General features: G+C 51.4%; 3 protein-coding genes across 3 annotated transcripts; 1 reads left to right on the top strand and 2 right to left on the bottom strand.

Annotated features, from left to right (window-relative positions):
* Window positions 1-821: 821 nt before the first annotated feature.
* Window positions 822-1,417, bottom strand: JDV02_006580 (uncharacterized protein). Its single transcript, XM_047987990.1, has 3 exons — window positions 1,200-1,417; window positions 1,115-1,139; window positions 822-1,051 (listed from the first exon to the last, which is right to left on the bottom strand). The coding sequence occupies exons 1-3, from the start codon at window positions 1,385-1,387 to the stop codon at window positions 932-934; spliced, it is 333 nt and encodes a 110-aa protein (XP_047843981.1). The 5' UTR covers window positions 1,388-1,417; the 3' UTR covers window positions 822-931.
* A 1,602-nt stretch (window positions 1,418-3,019) lies between these two features.
* JDV02_006579 (uncharacterized protein) lies at window positions 3,020-4,650 on the top strand. Its single transcript, XM_047987989.1, has 2 exons — window positions 3,020-4,349; window positions 4,407-4,650. The coding sequence occupies exons 1-2, from the start codon at window positions 3,093-3,095 to the stop codon at window positions 4,626-4,628; spliced, it is 1,479 nt and encodes a 492-aa protein (XP_047843980.1). The 5' UTR covers window positions 3,020-3,092; the 3' UTR covers window positions 4,629-4,650.
* A 5,641-nt stretch (window positions 4,651-10,291) lies between these two features.
* Window positions 10,292-11,311, bottom strand: JDV02_006578 (uncharacterized protein; the record flags this gene model as incomplete). Its single annotated transcript, XM_047987988.1, has 1 exon — window positions 10,292-11,311. The coding sequence occupies one exon, from the start codon at window positions 11,309-11,311 to the stop codon at window positions 10,292-10,294; it is 1,020 nt and encodes a 339-aa protein (XP_047843979.1).
* Window positions 11,312-13,431: the final 2,120 nt, after the last annotated feature.

Raw genomic sequence — 13,431 nt, 5'->3', positions numbered from 1 at the left:
AAGCATGGAATATGCACGGGGCAGTACTAGAGCCGACGCGCCATGGAAGTCTCACGGGGCTCGCGTTGCTCAGTGCTCACATCACTGCCCCCGAGGCAAGCTTGTTCCTTATCAGTCATCCTCTTTAATGCTGCGCCTGTGACGCTTGGCCGCCAGGCATCTGTCCGTTGAGTTGAGCAGAAGCGTGCGTTACCGCTGCCAAGTGTCCACTACTACCTTGCTGTAATACGGCTGACAGATGGAAACTCACATTCGTAGTCGCAGTACGTTGGTGCCGGCGGTGCATATAGCACTTCGTGCATGTATAGCAAAGAGTTGAGCGGAGAATTCAACGTACGTGGATGAACTAAAGAGAGCCCCTGCGAGCCATGACGTTGCATTTCGCCAAGGCGATATGATGTGGATAGGCCATTATTCACGGCAGACTAGACACAGTTTCGGGCGAGAGCTACTTGCTACACGACCAGACGTCAAGTTCGATCAGTACTGGCTCTGATATGGTTATAGAGCAGCGTGTGGGAAACTTCACAACACAGCAGTCAATGCAACTAGTATCCTGAAACGTTTCATTGACTACGGACTGATAAGACCCTGCTTAGTACTTATGAGATGTCGCTAACTCCAAGAATGTCCTTGGCATTTGATCAGCGAGCGAAGATGATACTCGAGGTTAAATATGCTATCTACTATAAGACTCTAATGCTCATTTAAGACATAGATAGCAGGGTTTCTATATAATGGAACACTTTGTAAGAGCAGCCTCAATCTGCCTATATATAGCTGCCGCAATGATAGTATATATCTATCAAGCTGGAGACTATGTAGCGATAAAGTAAAAAAGCCTTAACCGCACTTGAGACCGTTATAGACAGTAATGTCTCTCCAAGGGACCAGTGCTATTTCGTGTTGACACTTCAATGGTTCGCTTCTCCTACTCTCGTGCAGCATAGAAGCCGTCCAAGCGGTTAAACACCTCAATACGGCGCGGCTTCACAAAAAGCGTCTCTATAAATGCAAAATAGTCCTTGAACTCTTCCCTACCAGATCTTGCCTTTCAACGCGTAATGTTAGCCGCCATGGGACGTTGACAGAGCCTGAGTGTCAAGCAGATTACCTTGAGAAACTCTACTGAAGCATCCCTAGTCAAGTATTAGCTCACGGGTTTCGCCATGCAACTATCGAAAGGGCCCGCTACGTGCCAGTTCTCGACGAGGCGGATATGCCCGGGGTCATCGCTTGCCAGGTAGGCCTCGATGAACAGACACTCCGGCTCGGCCAGTGTTTTCTCGTATACGGGTTTGAACGCTTCGAAGAATCTGGACACGTTCTCTGGCGCGATGAAGAGAGAGATGTGGACGCTGAGCCCGCGCTTGGTGGTCAAAGTCATGTTCTTTGTCGCCTTGAGGTAGCAAGTGATGTGATGCGATGGAAATCAGGTGCGACAAGTGAGTGTGGAAGAAAGTGGCTGCACTTATATGGATTTGGGGGCTGCTTGGCAGGACGAAACGCCCCGTTTCTCGCCGCTTCGCTAACGACTTTTCTAGCCGACGGAGTCTAGACTCCTGCCCCCGCATTGTTTTTTGCTCGCATTCACTCGTACACGTAGGTGTGTGATGGGGTTCCAATTTGGACACAACATCCCATCGTCATTTCGGTGTCATTGATGGCGAACGGACTAGTCTGGTCCCTAGCCTACAACAATCGTTCGGTCTCGTGATTGTCGGCGCGTCTGCACCCGAGTCGCCCTTCTGTCTGCAACAGGGAAGACAAAGCGGTGCCCTGGCAAAAAGGGGTCGCTTCCAGGTTCAGGCAGCACGTGGCAGTTCACACTACATGTATACCTGGTGTGCCAAACTCAGTCATTCCTCGAGTGTCCAACTCCAAGAGCGTGAGTGTGGCTTTCTCAGGAAGGGATCCCAACCCACCTTCGTAATGCGGGCTCATCATGGGCTTTGGCTGACTGACACGGTACCCCGACAACATGAAATGCTTGAACCCCGTTGATCTGTGCTGTAAAGCCAGTTTGATGGCATCGGTGCTGCCAGACCGCAACTTGTATGCATAATCGGCATTCTATATCTTCTCTGGCAACGACCAGACTAGAATCTGTGCTAGTGCCAACGTTTGTTAGTGGCCTTGCGATGAGAACGATGGAACCGATGATATTTCGGAATTCTTCAAGGATCCTTTCCAGTTGATGGGTATATAACCTAGCAACCTGATTCTCCAAAACTAGAATGTACTTTTCGGCTAGCGGTGATATCTAGCCTCCTGCTCGAGGCAGAGGGATATTCTCTACTTGTCTACTAGGTGTTCCGATTCTACGATTAGCAATAAAGAGACGGCCCTTCGTCTATGCGGCCGCCGCTATTGCTGCATATCCCTGCCACTCCTTGTTCTTATGTGTGTCAAATCAATGCTTGCGACACGGCATGGCGATCTGAAGAGAAGGAGGTGGCGATGAAGCACATGACCCCGCAAGCCACACGAGCGGCCTTGGAACCCCCGTTGATTCTAGCCTGTGGTTCGGCGGGCGACAAGTGCCTTCATGCTGGCCAAAACCCCCACTGCGTAACATGGCACTATGCTACCTCTTGAGCACTGATGTTGACGACCTGTCAGACGGATCGCACAGTCTGCGAAACATGGCCGATGCTTCGTGTAAAGGCATGTCCTCCTAGAACTGGCCGTATCTGTGAAAGCGAAGTAGGCTCCGTCATCGGGGCACGCATAACCACTGAACTACGTTAGAACGAAAACCGGACAACTTCGGCAATGGCTCATATACCGACCGGCCCCCCCTCCCTCCTTTTATAAGCTTAGTCCCTGGCTTCTTACTAGCAAAATGTCTCACTGACCGGCGGCCCCCCACCCCGATAAGCGCTAACCAGAGGATAGCGGTCCCTAGACCCTCTATCTATGTGGAGTCTAACTCCATGATGCTCCGCTGTAGATATCCGGGGTAGCGAAGCAGCGGAGGTGCAAGTCCATAAATTGTTCCATACCTAACGCTCGTCCTTGTCAATCTCATTCTCACTGCAGTCCTGCCGTTCTGGTTTTCGAGTCACAATCATCATCCCCTGGCTTTCACAATGACGGTAAAGACGGACGGCCTCGACGCCCACACAGCAAAGGGGATGGAAGAGCAGCGCCATGCGCACGTCCGGGATGAAGTCTATATCGACCCAGCAGCCGAAAAGGCCCTCCTTCGCAAACTCGACATGTGGATCATCCCGCCCGTCATGCTCCTGTATCTTCTCAGCTTCCTCGACCGCGTCAACATCGGCAACGCGCGCTTGTACGGCCTCGAGGAGGACCTCGGTCTGACGGGAAGCCAGTACCAGATCGCTGTGTCGCTGCTCTTCGTCACCTACATTCTCTCCGAACTGCCTTCCAACCTGGTCATCAAGAAGTTTACACCCTCGCGATGGCTCTCGTTCATCACCACGGCCTGGGGAATCGTTGCAACCTTGACCGGCATCGTGCAGAGTTACGGGGGCCTCATCGCGTGCCGCATCATCCTCGGCGCTCTCGAAGGCGGTCTCTTTCCCGGTCTCACCATTTATCTCACCATGTTCTACACGAAGCGCGAATACGCCCTCCGAATCGGTTACCTCTTCGTCTCCGCCGCCATCGCCGGCTCCATGGGCGGACTCCTCGCCTACGCCATCGGCCACATGGACGGTGTTGCTGGCCTGCGCGGCTGGCGATGGATCATCATCCTCGAGGGCATTCCCACCTTCATTCTCGGCATCTCCATCTGGTTTTGGCTCGCTGACACACCGGACTCTGCATGGTACCTGACCATTCAGGAACGCGAACTTATCGATCTTCGAATGCGGCAGCAGATTGGTCATACCAAGTCTTCGAGCCAGATGCATAAGAAGGACGTATATGAGGGCCTTAAGGATTGGAAGATCTGGCTCTTTTGCGTCGGCCAATTTGGTGGCGACGCTATCCTTTATGGGTACTCGACTTTCTTGCCTACAATTATCCGTGGCCTGGGTCAGTGGAGTGCCGCTCAGGTGCAGGCTCTCACCATTCCTTGCTATGCATTGGGCGCCATCAGCTACCTCGTTGTTGCGTGGCTCTCGGACAGGAGCCAGCGTCGTGCCGTCTTCACTGTGATTTTCGGCGTCATCTGTACAGCCGGGTACGCCATTCTCGTCAGCGATTCTCCGGGGGGTGTCCGCTACTTTGGCTGCTTCCTTGTTGCCATGGGCCTGTATGTCGTGGTCGGTGTCCCTCTTGCCTGGCTTCCGAGCAACAATCCTCGTTACGGCAAGCGTACAGTTGCGACTGGTCTGCAGCTCACAATTGGCAATTCTGCCGGTATCCCGGCTCCATTTGTAGGTCCCCTCACAAAACAGAAAAGAAAATGGCCATGTTCTAATAGAGTACATTAGTTATATCCGACCACCGATGGCCCCCGGTTTGTCAAGGGACATGCCATCTCCATGGCCCTGATGGCCATGTCGACGGTTATCTATCTCGCCTTTTGGGCCTGGTTTCGCCGCCAAAACCAGAGGAAGGCTTCTGGCAAGGAGGATCATAGAATACAGGGTCTCACAGAGGAGGAGACTGAGGAGCTCGGAGAGTATAACCCTCGTTTTAAGTATACCTATTAAGCCGTTGGTTTCCTAATAAGGTAAATACTACGCAGGCATAGAGGATTCCTATGTAGGCATGACTGGTGATGTAATACGTAAGAATAAGGGCCTATATCGACGCATACCGTATCCGATCAATCCTGCCCTCTATCGAGGGTGCATAAATTCGTAGCAACTAGATTGTAAGAATATTAAGAATATTTACAACTTGTATTTGACCTAGCAGGCTTAATTGTCTGACATAGTAATTAGCGAAAAAGTTTGGATTGTGTTAACTAATTTGTAGGGCATGTTCTTCACGATCGTTGTCCACTTATCCAATTGATCGCGACGGGCGACACGAACCACTGAACAAACCGCATACGCCTCGACACTTGTCTATCTCGGTCGAAACCAAGGTAAATGGCAAGACAGCAGATCGGGCTAAGAATGCACAGATGAACCCGTCTCTCACATCCGCCCGTCCACCCTCCGCCCCCATCCTCGACTACCCATGATGCGAGATCGGAGCAGAAGCCGGATGTTTTGTGGTGGTGCACAAATGTGTGTGGATCTCGACTTGATCTTTTCTTCTCGCCACAAAGGCTGCATACTTCAGTGTTTGGCGAAGCGTGCAGGTGATCTGGGACGGGAAGTGGCTATGGGACTAGACTGGCTATCAGAAGGAGCTACATGTATTCATCATGTTAGGTGACTGGCACTATGAGACGCGGTCATAGACGAGCCGCGCAGCCGCGCGTCTTTCACCATTCTTGACAACCACACAAGCACAGTACAGCCTCTTACCACCCACTACTTGGAACCCAGAAACCTGCATGGCCTTCCATCCGTTGGCTATGCTTTTAGTGCTATTTAGAATTAGGCTGTCCCCTTCTTCGATCAGCCAGCCCTTCCTGAGGAAGTGAGCATCAAGCTCTTCAAGCTCGTCAAGCTCGTCAAGCCTTACCCACGAACACCTAGTTTCGAGGTCTCCGAAAAGCCAGTGATTTCGATGACGAGGTTCGTTGTCAAGGCAATAGCTTTCCTTTGTGCCTGCCAAGTACGATATCTTGTGAACGATATCGATGTGCGTGGCCATTGTTGATGCCTTGCTTGCCAGGGCTGGTACCGCTTCGTATTGGCTAATTTCTACTTGCATTGGGGCTAACATTGCGGCCTTTCTCGCTAGAAATCCAAGGCCTTGCAAGGAGAGAACTGACTCAACATCATCCGACAATGCCCTCTTCTGTGGAGAAGGGGTCTATTAGATTAGGGTGTAGTTCGAACGAATGGAGAATACCACTTACTAGTGCCCAAACGCCTGTGAGGTTCTTAATTTCTTTATCAATAGAGGTCGCCATAATTCCGACCAAGATATCCAGTCGACAACTGGCGTGGTAGGCCAAAAGCAGTTCTACAAGCTAACAGGAATATCGAGTCGAGACAGTTCCTTATGTGGCTCAGCTTCCTGCTTACACGGCGGGGCGTGACAGTGTTTCACATGTTGTTCCCAATGAGTTATGTAGTCCAAGTGCAGAAATTGGAGCACACGTCTCAACTGGATGTTTCAGTCCAAACTAGCAGAAACATGCGACGTGGCGAATGGTGGCGCTGATGTATAAAACATTTTGATAGAACAGTCTTATAATTTCTAGGCGAGGATCCGTTGGGCGAGAGTGGTGCACTCTAAACATTTGAAACGCACATGAAATTGGAGAGCTGAAGTCATTTAGGTGCTGTTGATTCTTGTCATTCGGGACTCGGTGGAGCCTAAACAACATCACAGCTGAGCGAATCGGAAATCTACGTCCACAGACAGTAGAAGACCAGCTTAGCTTCCTTACCTTGGTTGTCGGGGGCGGAGGGCATGTACTAAGAAACAGCCATAGACAAATGGATGCCGGTCTGCTGCGAGCAGATGTACGGAAACCTATTAAATAGCTGTGGATATGTGTGACTATACGAAGTACACAGAGGAGAGTTTTGCTTTATGGCGTAGAGTCCCTGTAATTGAGGCTGCTGTTCAACCAGCGTTTGAGCTTTGACCTCAGTAAAGACAAAGCACAACGCAAGCAGGCGCCCGACCTCAACACGCAGACTTCATAGCACCGGCCACCGCGGACAACTATCTAGGCGCAGATGGTATGCAACACAAGTCCCCCATACGGCAGCCGCTTTGCCGCCGCCCCTCCCCTGGGCCCTGCCGCTGCTGGCCTGGATTTGCCTACGTCTCGATCCCCCTGGGCCACACTGTTAGGCTGACTCAACTCCTGGTTCACGAAGGTGGCCTCAAAGCAGCCCTGGGACGAACCTCTTGGTTGACCGGTGCCACTTCTCCCACTCGCTACCAAATTTCTCCCGCAGCATTGCCTCTTCCTCTCTAATTCGCTGCGCCGTCAGCCAGCCCGCTATTAGTAGAGCACCTGCGCAAGCCCCGCAGCCCCTGCCACCCAAGTTTTCCTCCATGCTTGCTGGTAACACACACGAGACCGACGCATCCCAACGGAAAAATAGTGCCATATTAGCCACCAAAAGTATCAATAGTCCGGTGTAACTCGGATGCTGGACGTAGCGATAGAGACCGGTCGTAATGAGCTGATTCGGGGCCGCGAGTTTGAAGGTGAAGTTTTTCCCAAGTCCGGCGTACGCTGCCAATCGCAAGGGGGCGCCAACACAGATGATGAGGAAGAGACATAAGACTGTATGCAGATTCCACGCAAAGAGCCCGCCATTCAACCTGGTCGTGTCGCGGCACACTAGTCCTGCATCTGAGGATGATACAACGATGACAGCATGGAAAACAACCACTCCACCGACAAATATACGGCCTAATGCCGTTGCTTTTGGGCCGTTGTAAGCCCTGATGCAGTCCTGTGTCCAAAGTTGGCTTGGAACGGGGTTGGGTGATGCTAGGCAGCGCACTGTGAGGTACCCTGATAGTAACATCAGAAAAGAAAGGACAAACTTGGGGAGGGAATCCATTCTGATAGAAAGGTCTCACTGTATCGAAACACAGAATGAGCGGCCATCATTCCGGTCCACTAGAGAAGGACAGGGCGTTTTATATAAAACAAAGCAGCCGCACACTACGAGCACGGGAGGAAACTTGTCTGAACGGGTTGACTCCGATGGTTTCGCCCGCCTCACGGGTCGCTGCGGTCGTCAGGCCACGTCACATATTTTACGTCCATTCTGTTTCTGAGACTTGATCTGCTGCAGATGTAAGACACGTGCGTGGAATCATGAACGCCCCAATGTGCTTAGAGAGACGCTCGATTGTCCTGGAACCCGTTGATGCTCTTCACACTTTTGTCAAGGCAGACGCCTCGGTAGTCTGAAAAGAAAACGCCAAGTACATTGCAAAATACGGCTATAACGAAGCCATATCACAAGCAGACGTCCGCAATTATCCTGGTGATCCTCCAGCAAAGCGGCAACAGGTTGTGGAGTAGCTATATATGTCGATTGGGGAGAAAGAATTCTCGAAGTGTGTGTATTGAGCCAACAGACCTAGCCTGCTGCAGATTGGGTTGCCACCCTCAGTTATGTTCTTCTCCAGTGGGTCTCTCTTTGCCCCTTGTACGAAGTATATACAGCATACATCACGAGACCCCTGTCTTAACAAGGATCACAAGTAGGGCCGCAGCTGCCCCCCCCGTGCATCTCGCCATGTTGCCGTGGAGTCTCTCGCACGGATCCCATTGGCACCCTGGTGAGAGGCTCCCCCTTTCCCGCCTCGTGGCTTTAATGTCTCGGCCTAGGGGCGCCGATTGCAATCATCTATGCCGTCCCAGGTGGCTGGTCAGAGTCAGAGGAGAGACATGTGTCATACTGGGGGCAATGCTGCGCGAAGGGTTTGGCCGGCGATGATAAGCACCCGTGTGCCGTGCTATACGCACGCATGTAATACAGTACGATACTTGTTACACCGCCGTTCCGAGCCCAAAATGAACCCAGCCGGTGAACAAAGAAAACTTGTTACTGCAGAACCAACACGAGCACCAGACCGACATCGAAGCCACTTTGATGCCTCCAACGTAAGCGCCATAACAAAAACCATGACAGACCACATCAACCATGCGAACACCTATGCCGATTCTCTCTCCTTTCGGTCAAATACATCAGCTTAAAAATTTGAAAGATGGAAAACCTCCAAGTACTTACTCTACTCATTTTTCTCGGGCAGATGATACTTCCCGCCCTCCTAATTATTAATACTGCGAAGCGGTCACGTCTCCGCCTTCTCTGGTCAATTTGTTCACTCGTGCTTACCTACAAGTTTTACCGCCTGTCCGCGGGGTTCGTGGGCCGGCATACTTGGTATACTGGAGCCGGAGGACAAGTTTTCGTCGCAGCTATCCATGCTGCAAACGTGCTTGTACTTAATCCCCTAGCCGGGGAGGATCTCATACGGGCAGGGGTTTTAACTCCTTTCTGCCCGAAACTAGTTCAACTATGGCACACAATCGGATTTTTCGTCGCATCACGAGCCATTGGCACCCCGTGGCAAGTTAAGAACGTTCCGCCACATCCAAAAGTTCTTACCAAACGAGCGAGCCCCAATATATCCCGGACAGTATATCTTTCCCGGCAGATAGCCATTTTCACTTGGCAGTGCCTTGTCGTACTTTACGTTGTTCTTCTGCTTCAGAAACAGCCAAATTCGTCTTCCAAGAACTTCAACTATTGGAGCGTGGATGGGGCGGAGTGGACACGGCAGATTTTAACTGTATTCATTGCATGGTGGGTGGTATCACGCGTGTTCATTGATTCAAGTTATCGAGCATCAGCGCTGGTTGCTGTTGGACTGTGGGGGGCTGCCCCGGAAGACTGGCCCCCTGCGTTTGGCAGCATGTGGGATGCATATTCACTGCGAAACTTCTGGGGGTAAGTGCTCAATTCTCAATATCATTGTCATTCCCTCTCATAGTAGGCCGGTCTCGATGCCTGTCTAGGCGGAACAAGCCTGTCAGCCTGTTCTTGGGCTAATAGTTCGACGGGGATAACAGAAAATTTTGGCATCAGTTCTTCCGATGGCCGTTCACATCCGTCTCAAACTACGTAACCAGGGACATTCTGGGTCTCACGCCACGGTCTCGTCTGGTACGTTATCTTCAAAATCTCCTCGCGTTCATTTTGTCGGGGTGTTTACATGTGATGGTCAATTCCGCGCATGGCATACCGCCCCGTCAATCAGGTGCGATGGTATTTTTTCCCCTCTTCACGCTGGGCTTTTTGATCGAGGACGTGGTCCAGGAGGCTTGGAAGGCATTCCGGCCCTTGGACAAAACCAGTGGGCCGCAGCCCAACCCCAAGCTTTGGCAACGGGTATTGGGCTACGCGTGGGTCTTAGCTTGGTTTTCTCTAACATCCTCACATTATCTATTGGCGATGCAGCAGCGGTACAAGGAGGCTATACGTGTGGTTCCCATGAGCATTTCTACAGTTTTAGGAGATCGAGTGGGAATGACTGGTATTGCTGCGATTGGATTGATGGTTAGAGCTGTTTTTGGAGGGGAAATATGATGCCTAAGTCGTACTGATGCGCCCTATAACGGTCTTAAATCAGTGATGAATTGGGGCTGAGAAGCCATGCACGAGGGAAGTTTCGAGGGTATCTGCATAATAAGACACCCAATTTCACTCCAAACTGTCCTACGGATGACTTCAGAACGTTGACGACACAAATTAATGAGATGCTATTACAACTCGTCCAGAGTCACTTGGAGTAATTCCCAGGCTCGGCCAGGAAGTTCCCCAAACATCCAGCAAGCGTCGCCGTTGTAACTGCCCAACATGGTCATACGCATCATATCGAAAGGATTGTTCGGTATACTTAGGTAGCAGAAGTCTGCAGTCCCTATCGCATTCCTTCTGGCTTCCGATGTGTCGCCTTGGCGAACGACGGCTGAGCTGAAGTCGACATCCAAATCATTCGTAAACCTGTTCAAGTTGTTGATCAACAGCGGCAGTGCGTCGCCGGCACTCGCTATAGCTGTCGTATCAACATCAGCTTCAATGGCCCCGAGAACTGTGCTCAGTGATCGTGCTATATTCTCTGGAGTCGTGGACTCGGCGAGGCAATGTCGTTGAGACAGAGCTGTTCGCCAGAGAGGACCAGATGAAACCTCGGGAGATAGTCTGTTGGGCGCCACTAAGACCAAGTTTTGCATATAGATACCCTTAGCCTTGGCTAAAGAGGGCACAACAAGCCGTGCATTGAGAATGTTTAATAAGTTGAGTGGATGCGGCTCCGGAACCGCTCTCGCAACTTGTTGCACAATGAAGGCCAAAAACAGCTCGTCTGGTTGGTATGTTGTCCATGTCTCCTGGTCTCCATTGGCATCTTCGTCGACAAGGCGCTTTTGAAGTCGCTGCAGGATCTCGAACGGAACTCGGATAATGCGCTCCTCCAGAGGTGGAAGCCGTCTCTCGGACCGCTCCACCTTCTTCTGGCTCACCATCTTCAACAACAGATCGTCCTGATTGTGGCTTTTGTGCTGACTGGCTATCTCTGCCAGGATATCGGTTCTTGCCCCAAGTAAAGTGGGGACCTCATCGTCCCGACCATCAAGCACAAGCTCGAGCGCCTTCATGAAGCCTATAATACCGGAGATGTCCCAGGTGCAATGGGAAAACGTGGTCGCGAAAAGCGTCACATCAGTGTAGGTCATGAATTTGAAGCCTAGTTGCGGAGCGTCCCGGTCTATCATGTCCCCCATTGTGCTCGGGAAACTCGGACCCCTGCCATATTGTCCGAGCTCCTCGAGACTGGAGCTCAGTGATACCCCATTTCCTGTTGTCTGAGGAAAAAGCCGACTTGATGGGTGTTCCGCAAAACGGCAGTGGAACGATTCATGAGCAAATCTGAAGGCCGGCCGTGCCTCGGTATATTGCCTTGGAACATGAATTTCCAGCTTCTGTCCCTGCAAAGGGATTAGTTTGCCGTGATTACATAGAAAGATCCTGGCTGTTTATCACCTTGGTCCTGTACCGCCCTCCAAGCTTTCTCCAGTCTCCAACGCGGAGCAACTTTGAGAGCGCCTCCTTGATTTTTTGAGGATCCAATATGTCGTTGAACCTTAAGAATAAGGTCATGACGCAATGCTGGGCCTTTGTGCCGTCAAGCAGGTGCACAGGATAGATGTAGTCGTCCTCATGGTTATGGAACGGTATACTGTTCCCATTCATGTTGGCAGCCGTGCGCTGCTGGGAAGGAGCGGACATTGTATTTCTTGGGAGTCGCCTGAATATGTAGTCCTTTACGGCAGTTATTTGCGAAGAGTGAGGGCGAATATACAACTTTTGGTGAATCCTGCTAAATCCAAGCTTGGGAAGTGGTGGAAGGACTTGGGCGGCCCAGAGTACCCATCATTGAGCCTGATGGCCCTCCATATTCCAAGTGCTTCAGCCCTGACCCCCGTTTCCGGAAAATCCAGAAACTTGCGGCAATCCAATACGACAAGGGTCCCGAGATCCCAGGTCCATTGGAATGTGCCGGCGAGTCAGATGCTTGCACTGAGCGCCGCGTCAGTCATTGCTTTTCAGCTTTGTCTTGATGCAGTGCTGAGTCCCCAGTTAATGAATGCATCACCTCTTCGCGCCCGTTGAGGCAGTGACTTGCCGAGACTCTCGTTTCCGGCCAGACTGAATCCAGACATGCATACGGAACGTCTTGACTGTTGTCTGCTTTTTTATTTCTTTTTTATTTTTATTTTTTGGCGGAGAGGGAAAAAGCAGGGCGCCACCGTGCCGGGGTACTTGCGATTCGGCATGTTGTTGACATTTTTCCATCCCAGACCGCCTTTTATTAGACTCTTGTTCGCGAATAAGACGCTGTATGCATCTTGAACCCACACAGATTTTCAAGAGTTCATAGACAGCGGCGTTCATCGGTGCCTTACCGAGGCTCTTATCGCTTCAGTCGCATGTATAGCGTCTTAGCGGGGCTGACATGTTGATGCAAGTGGACGATCGAGGTTCATACGGTAGTCTGGGCTTGCTACCGCGAGCACCAACATGAACATCGTGTCATGTGCTTCTGGCTGGGCTAGCGCTGCAACAAGGATACGAAAGTTTGGAGGCCACGCGGCTCGCGTTCAAGACAAGCATCCAAGTGAGACCAGTCGCTGACCGTTTCTCAGTGTTTGTCACTTCCTTTTGCATGACCGTTGTGGCACGAGACGGAGGGATGTGAGGTCAGACAAGATTTGAGACGCGACACCCTGAGACTTTTTCTGGAGGCTTGCAGCCTATCCATTCTTGCAGCCGACTTGCTTCAGCCGCGTCGGTCGAAAAGAACCAAATCCAGCGGGTCTCGTTCCATCTGTCGACATGGACTTCGTCTTCCGTCGGAGCGACAGGGGCCGCACATGGCCTTCCAGGTGACTGTATGTGATCAATACTTTCACAAGGCAAGCACTAGCGGCAAGAGGCCTTTTATTAACGACTGAACCGGGCACTTGCTCCAGTCGCGTGGTATATATGAGGTCGAGACTACGACTCAGCCACCGCTGGAGGCAGTGGGCTACATCGAAGTCGAAAGTTCCCAACTCGTTCGCTCAATACCGAGTATTTAATTGACCTTCTGGGTCGCTGATTGGTGTTTCTCAATTTCCAGCGCGAAACAATAAACCTTTTGTCCTCATCCCGAGGAACTTCCGCCGTCGAAACTTGCAACCTGCGACGACCAATACCGGACGGCTTTCAACATGGCTCCAGCGGATATTGCAATCGTCGGCGTTGCCTGTCGCTTCGCCGGCGACGCCAGATCCCCGGAAAGTTTCCATGAAATGCTCCAAAGTGGAAAGGATGTTTGGAGTGAGGTCCCCTCGTCTCGGTT

This window comes from Purpureocillium takamizusanense, chromosome 6 (genome assembly GCF_022605165.1).
Source record: "Purpureocillium takamizusanense chromosome 6, complete sequence".
Classification (NCBI taxonomy): domain Eukaryota; kingdom Fungi; phylum Ascomycota; class Sordariomycetes; order Hypocreales; family Ophiocordycipitaceae; genus Purpureocillium; species Purpureocillium takamizusanense.
This window is presented reverse-complemented; position numbering and strand designations above follow the sequence as displayed.

What these genes read in the sequence shown, in the direction of transcription:
- JDV02_006580 (XM_047987990.1), bottom strand. Translation starts at nt 1,387, where the DNA reads ATGACTTTGACCACCAAGCGCGGGCTCAGCGTCCACATCTCTCTCTTC. An exon ending in ATCCGCCTCGTCGAGAACTG is followed by an intron (nt 1,140 to 1,199) that starts GCACGTAGCGGG and finishes ATACTTGACTAG; the next exon opens with GGATGCTTCAGTAGAGTTTC. An exon ending in CTTCAGTAGAGTTTCTCAAG is followed by an intron (nt 1,052 to 1,114) that starts GTAATCTGCTTG and finishes ACGCGTTGAAAG; the next exon opens with GCAAGATCTGGTAGGGAAGA.
- JDV02_006579 (XM_047987989.1), top strand. Translation starts at nt 3,093, where the DNA reads ATGACGGTAAAGACGGACGGCCTCGACGCCCACACAGCAAAGGGGATG. An exon ending in CCGGTATCCCGGCTCCATTT is followed by an intron (nt 4,350 to 4,406) that starts GTAGGTCCCCTC and finishes AGAGTACATTAG; the next exon opens with TTATATCCGACCACCGATGG.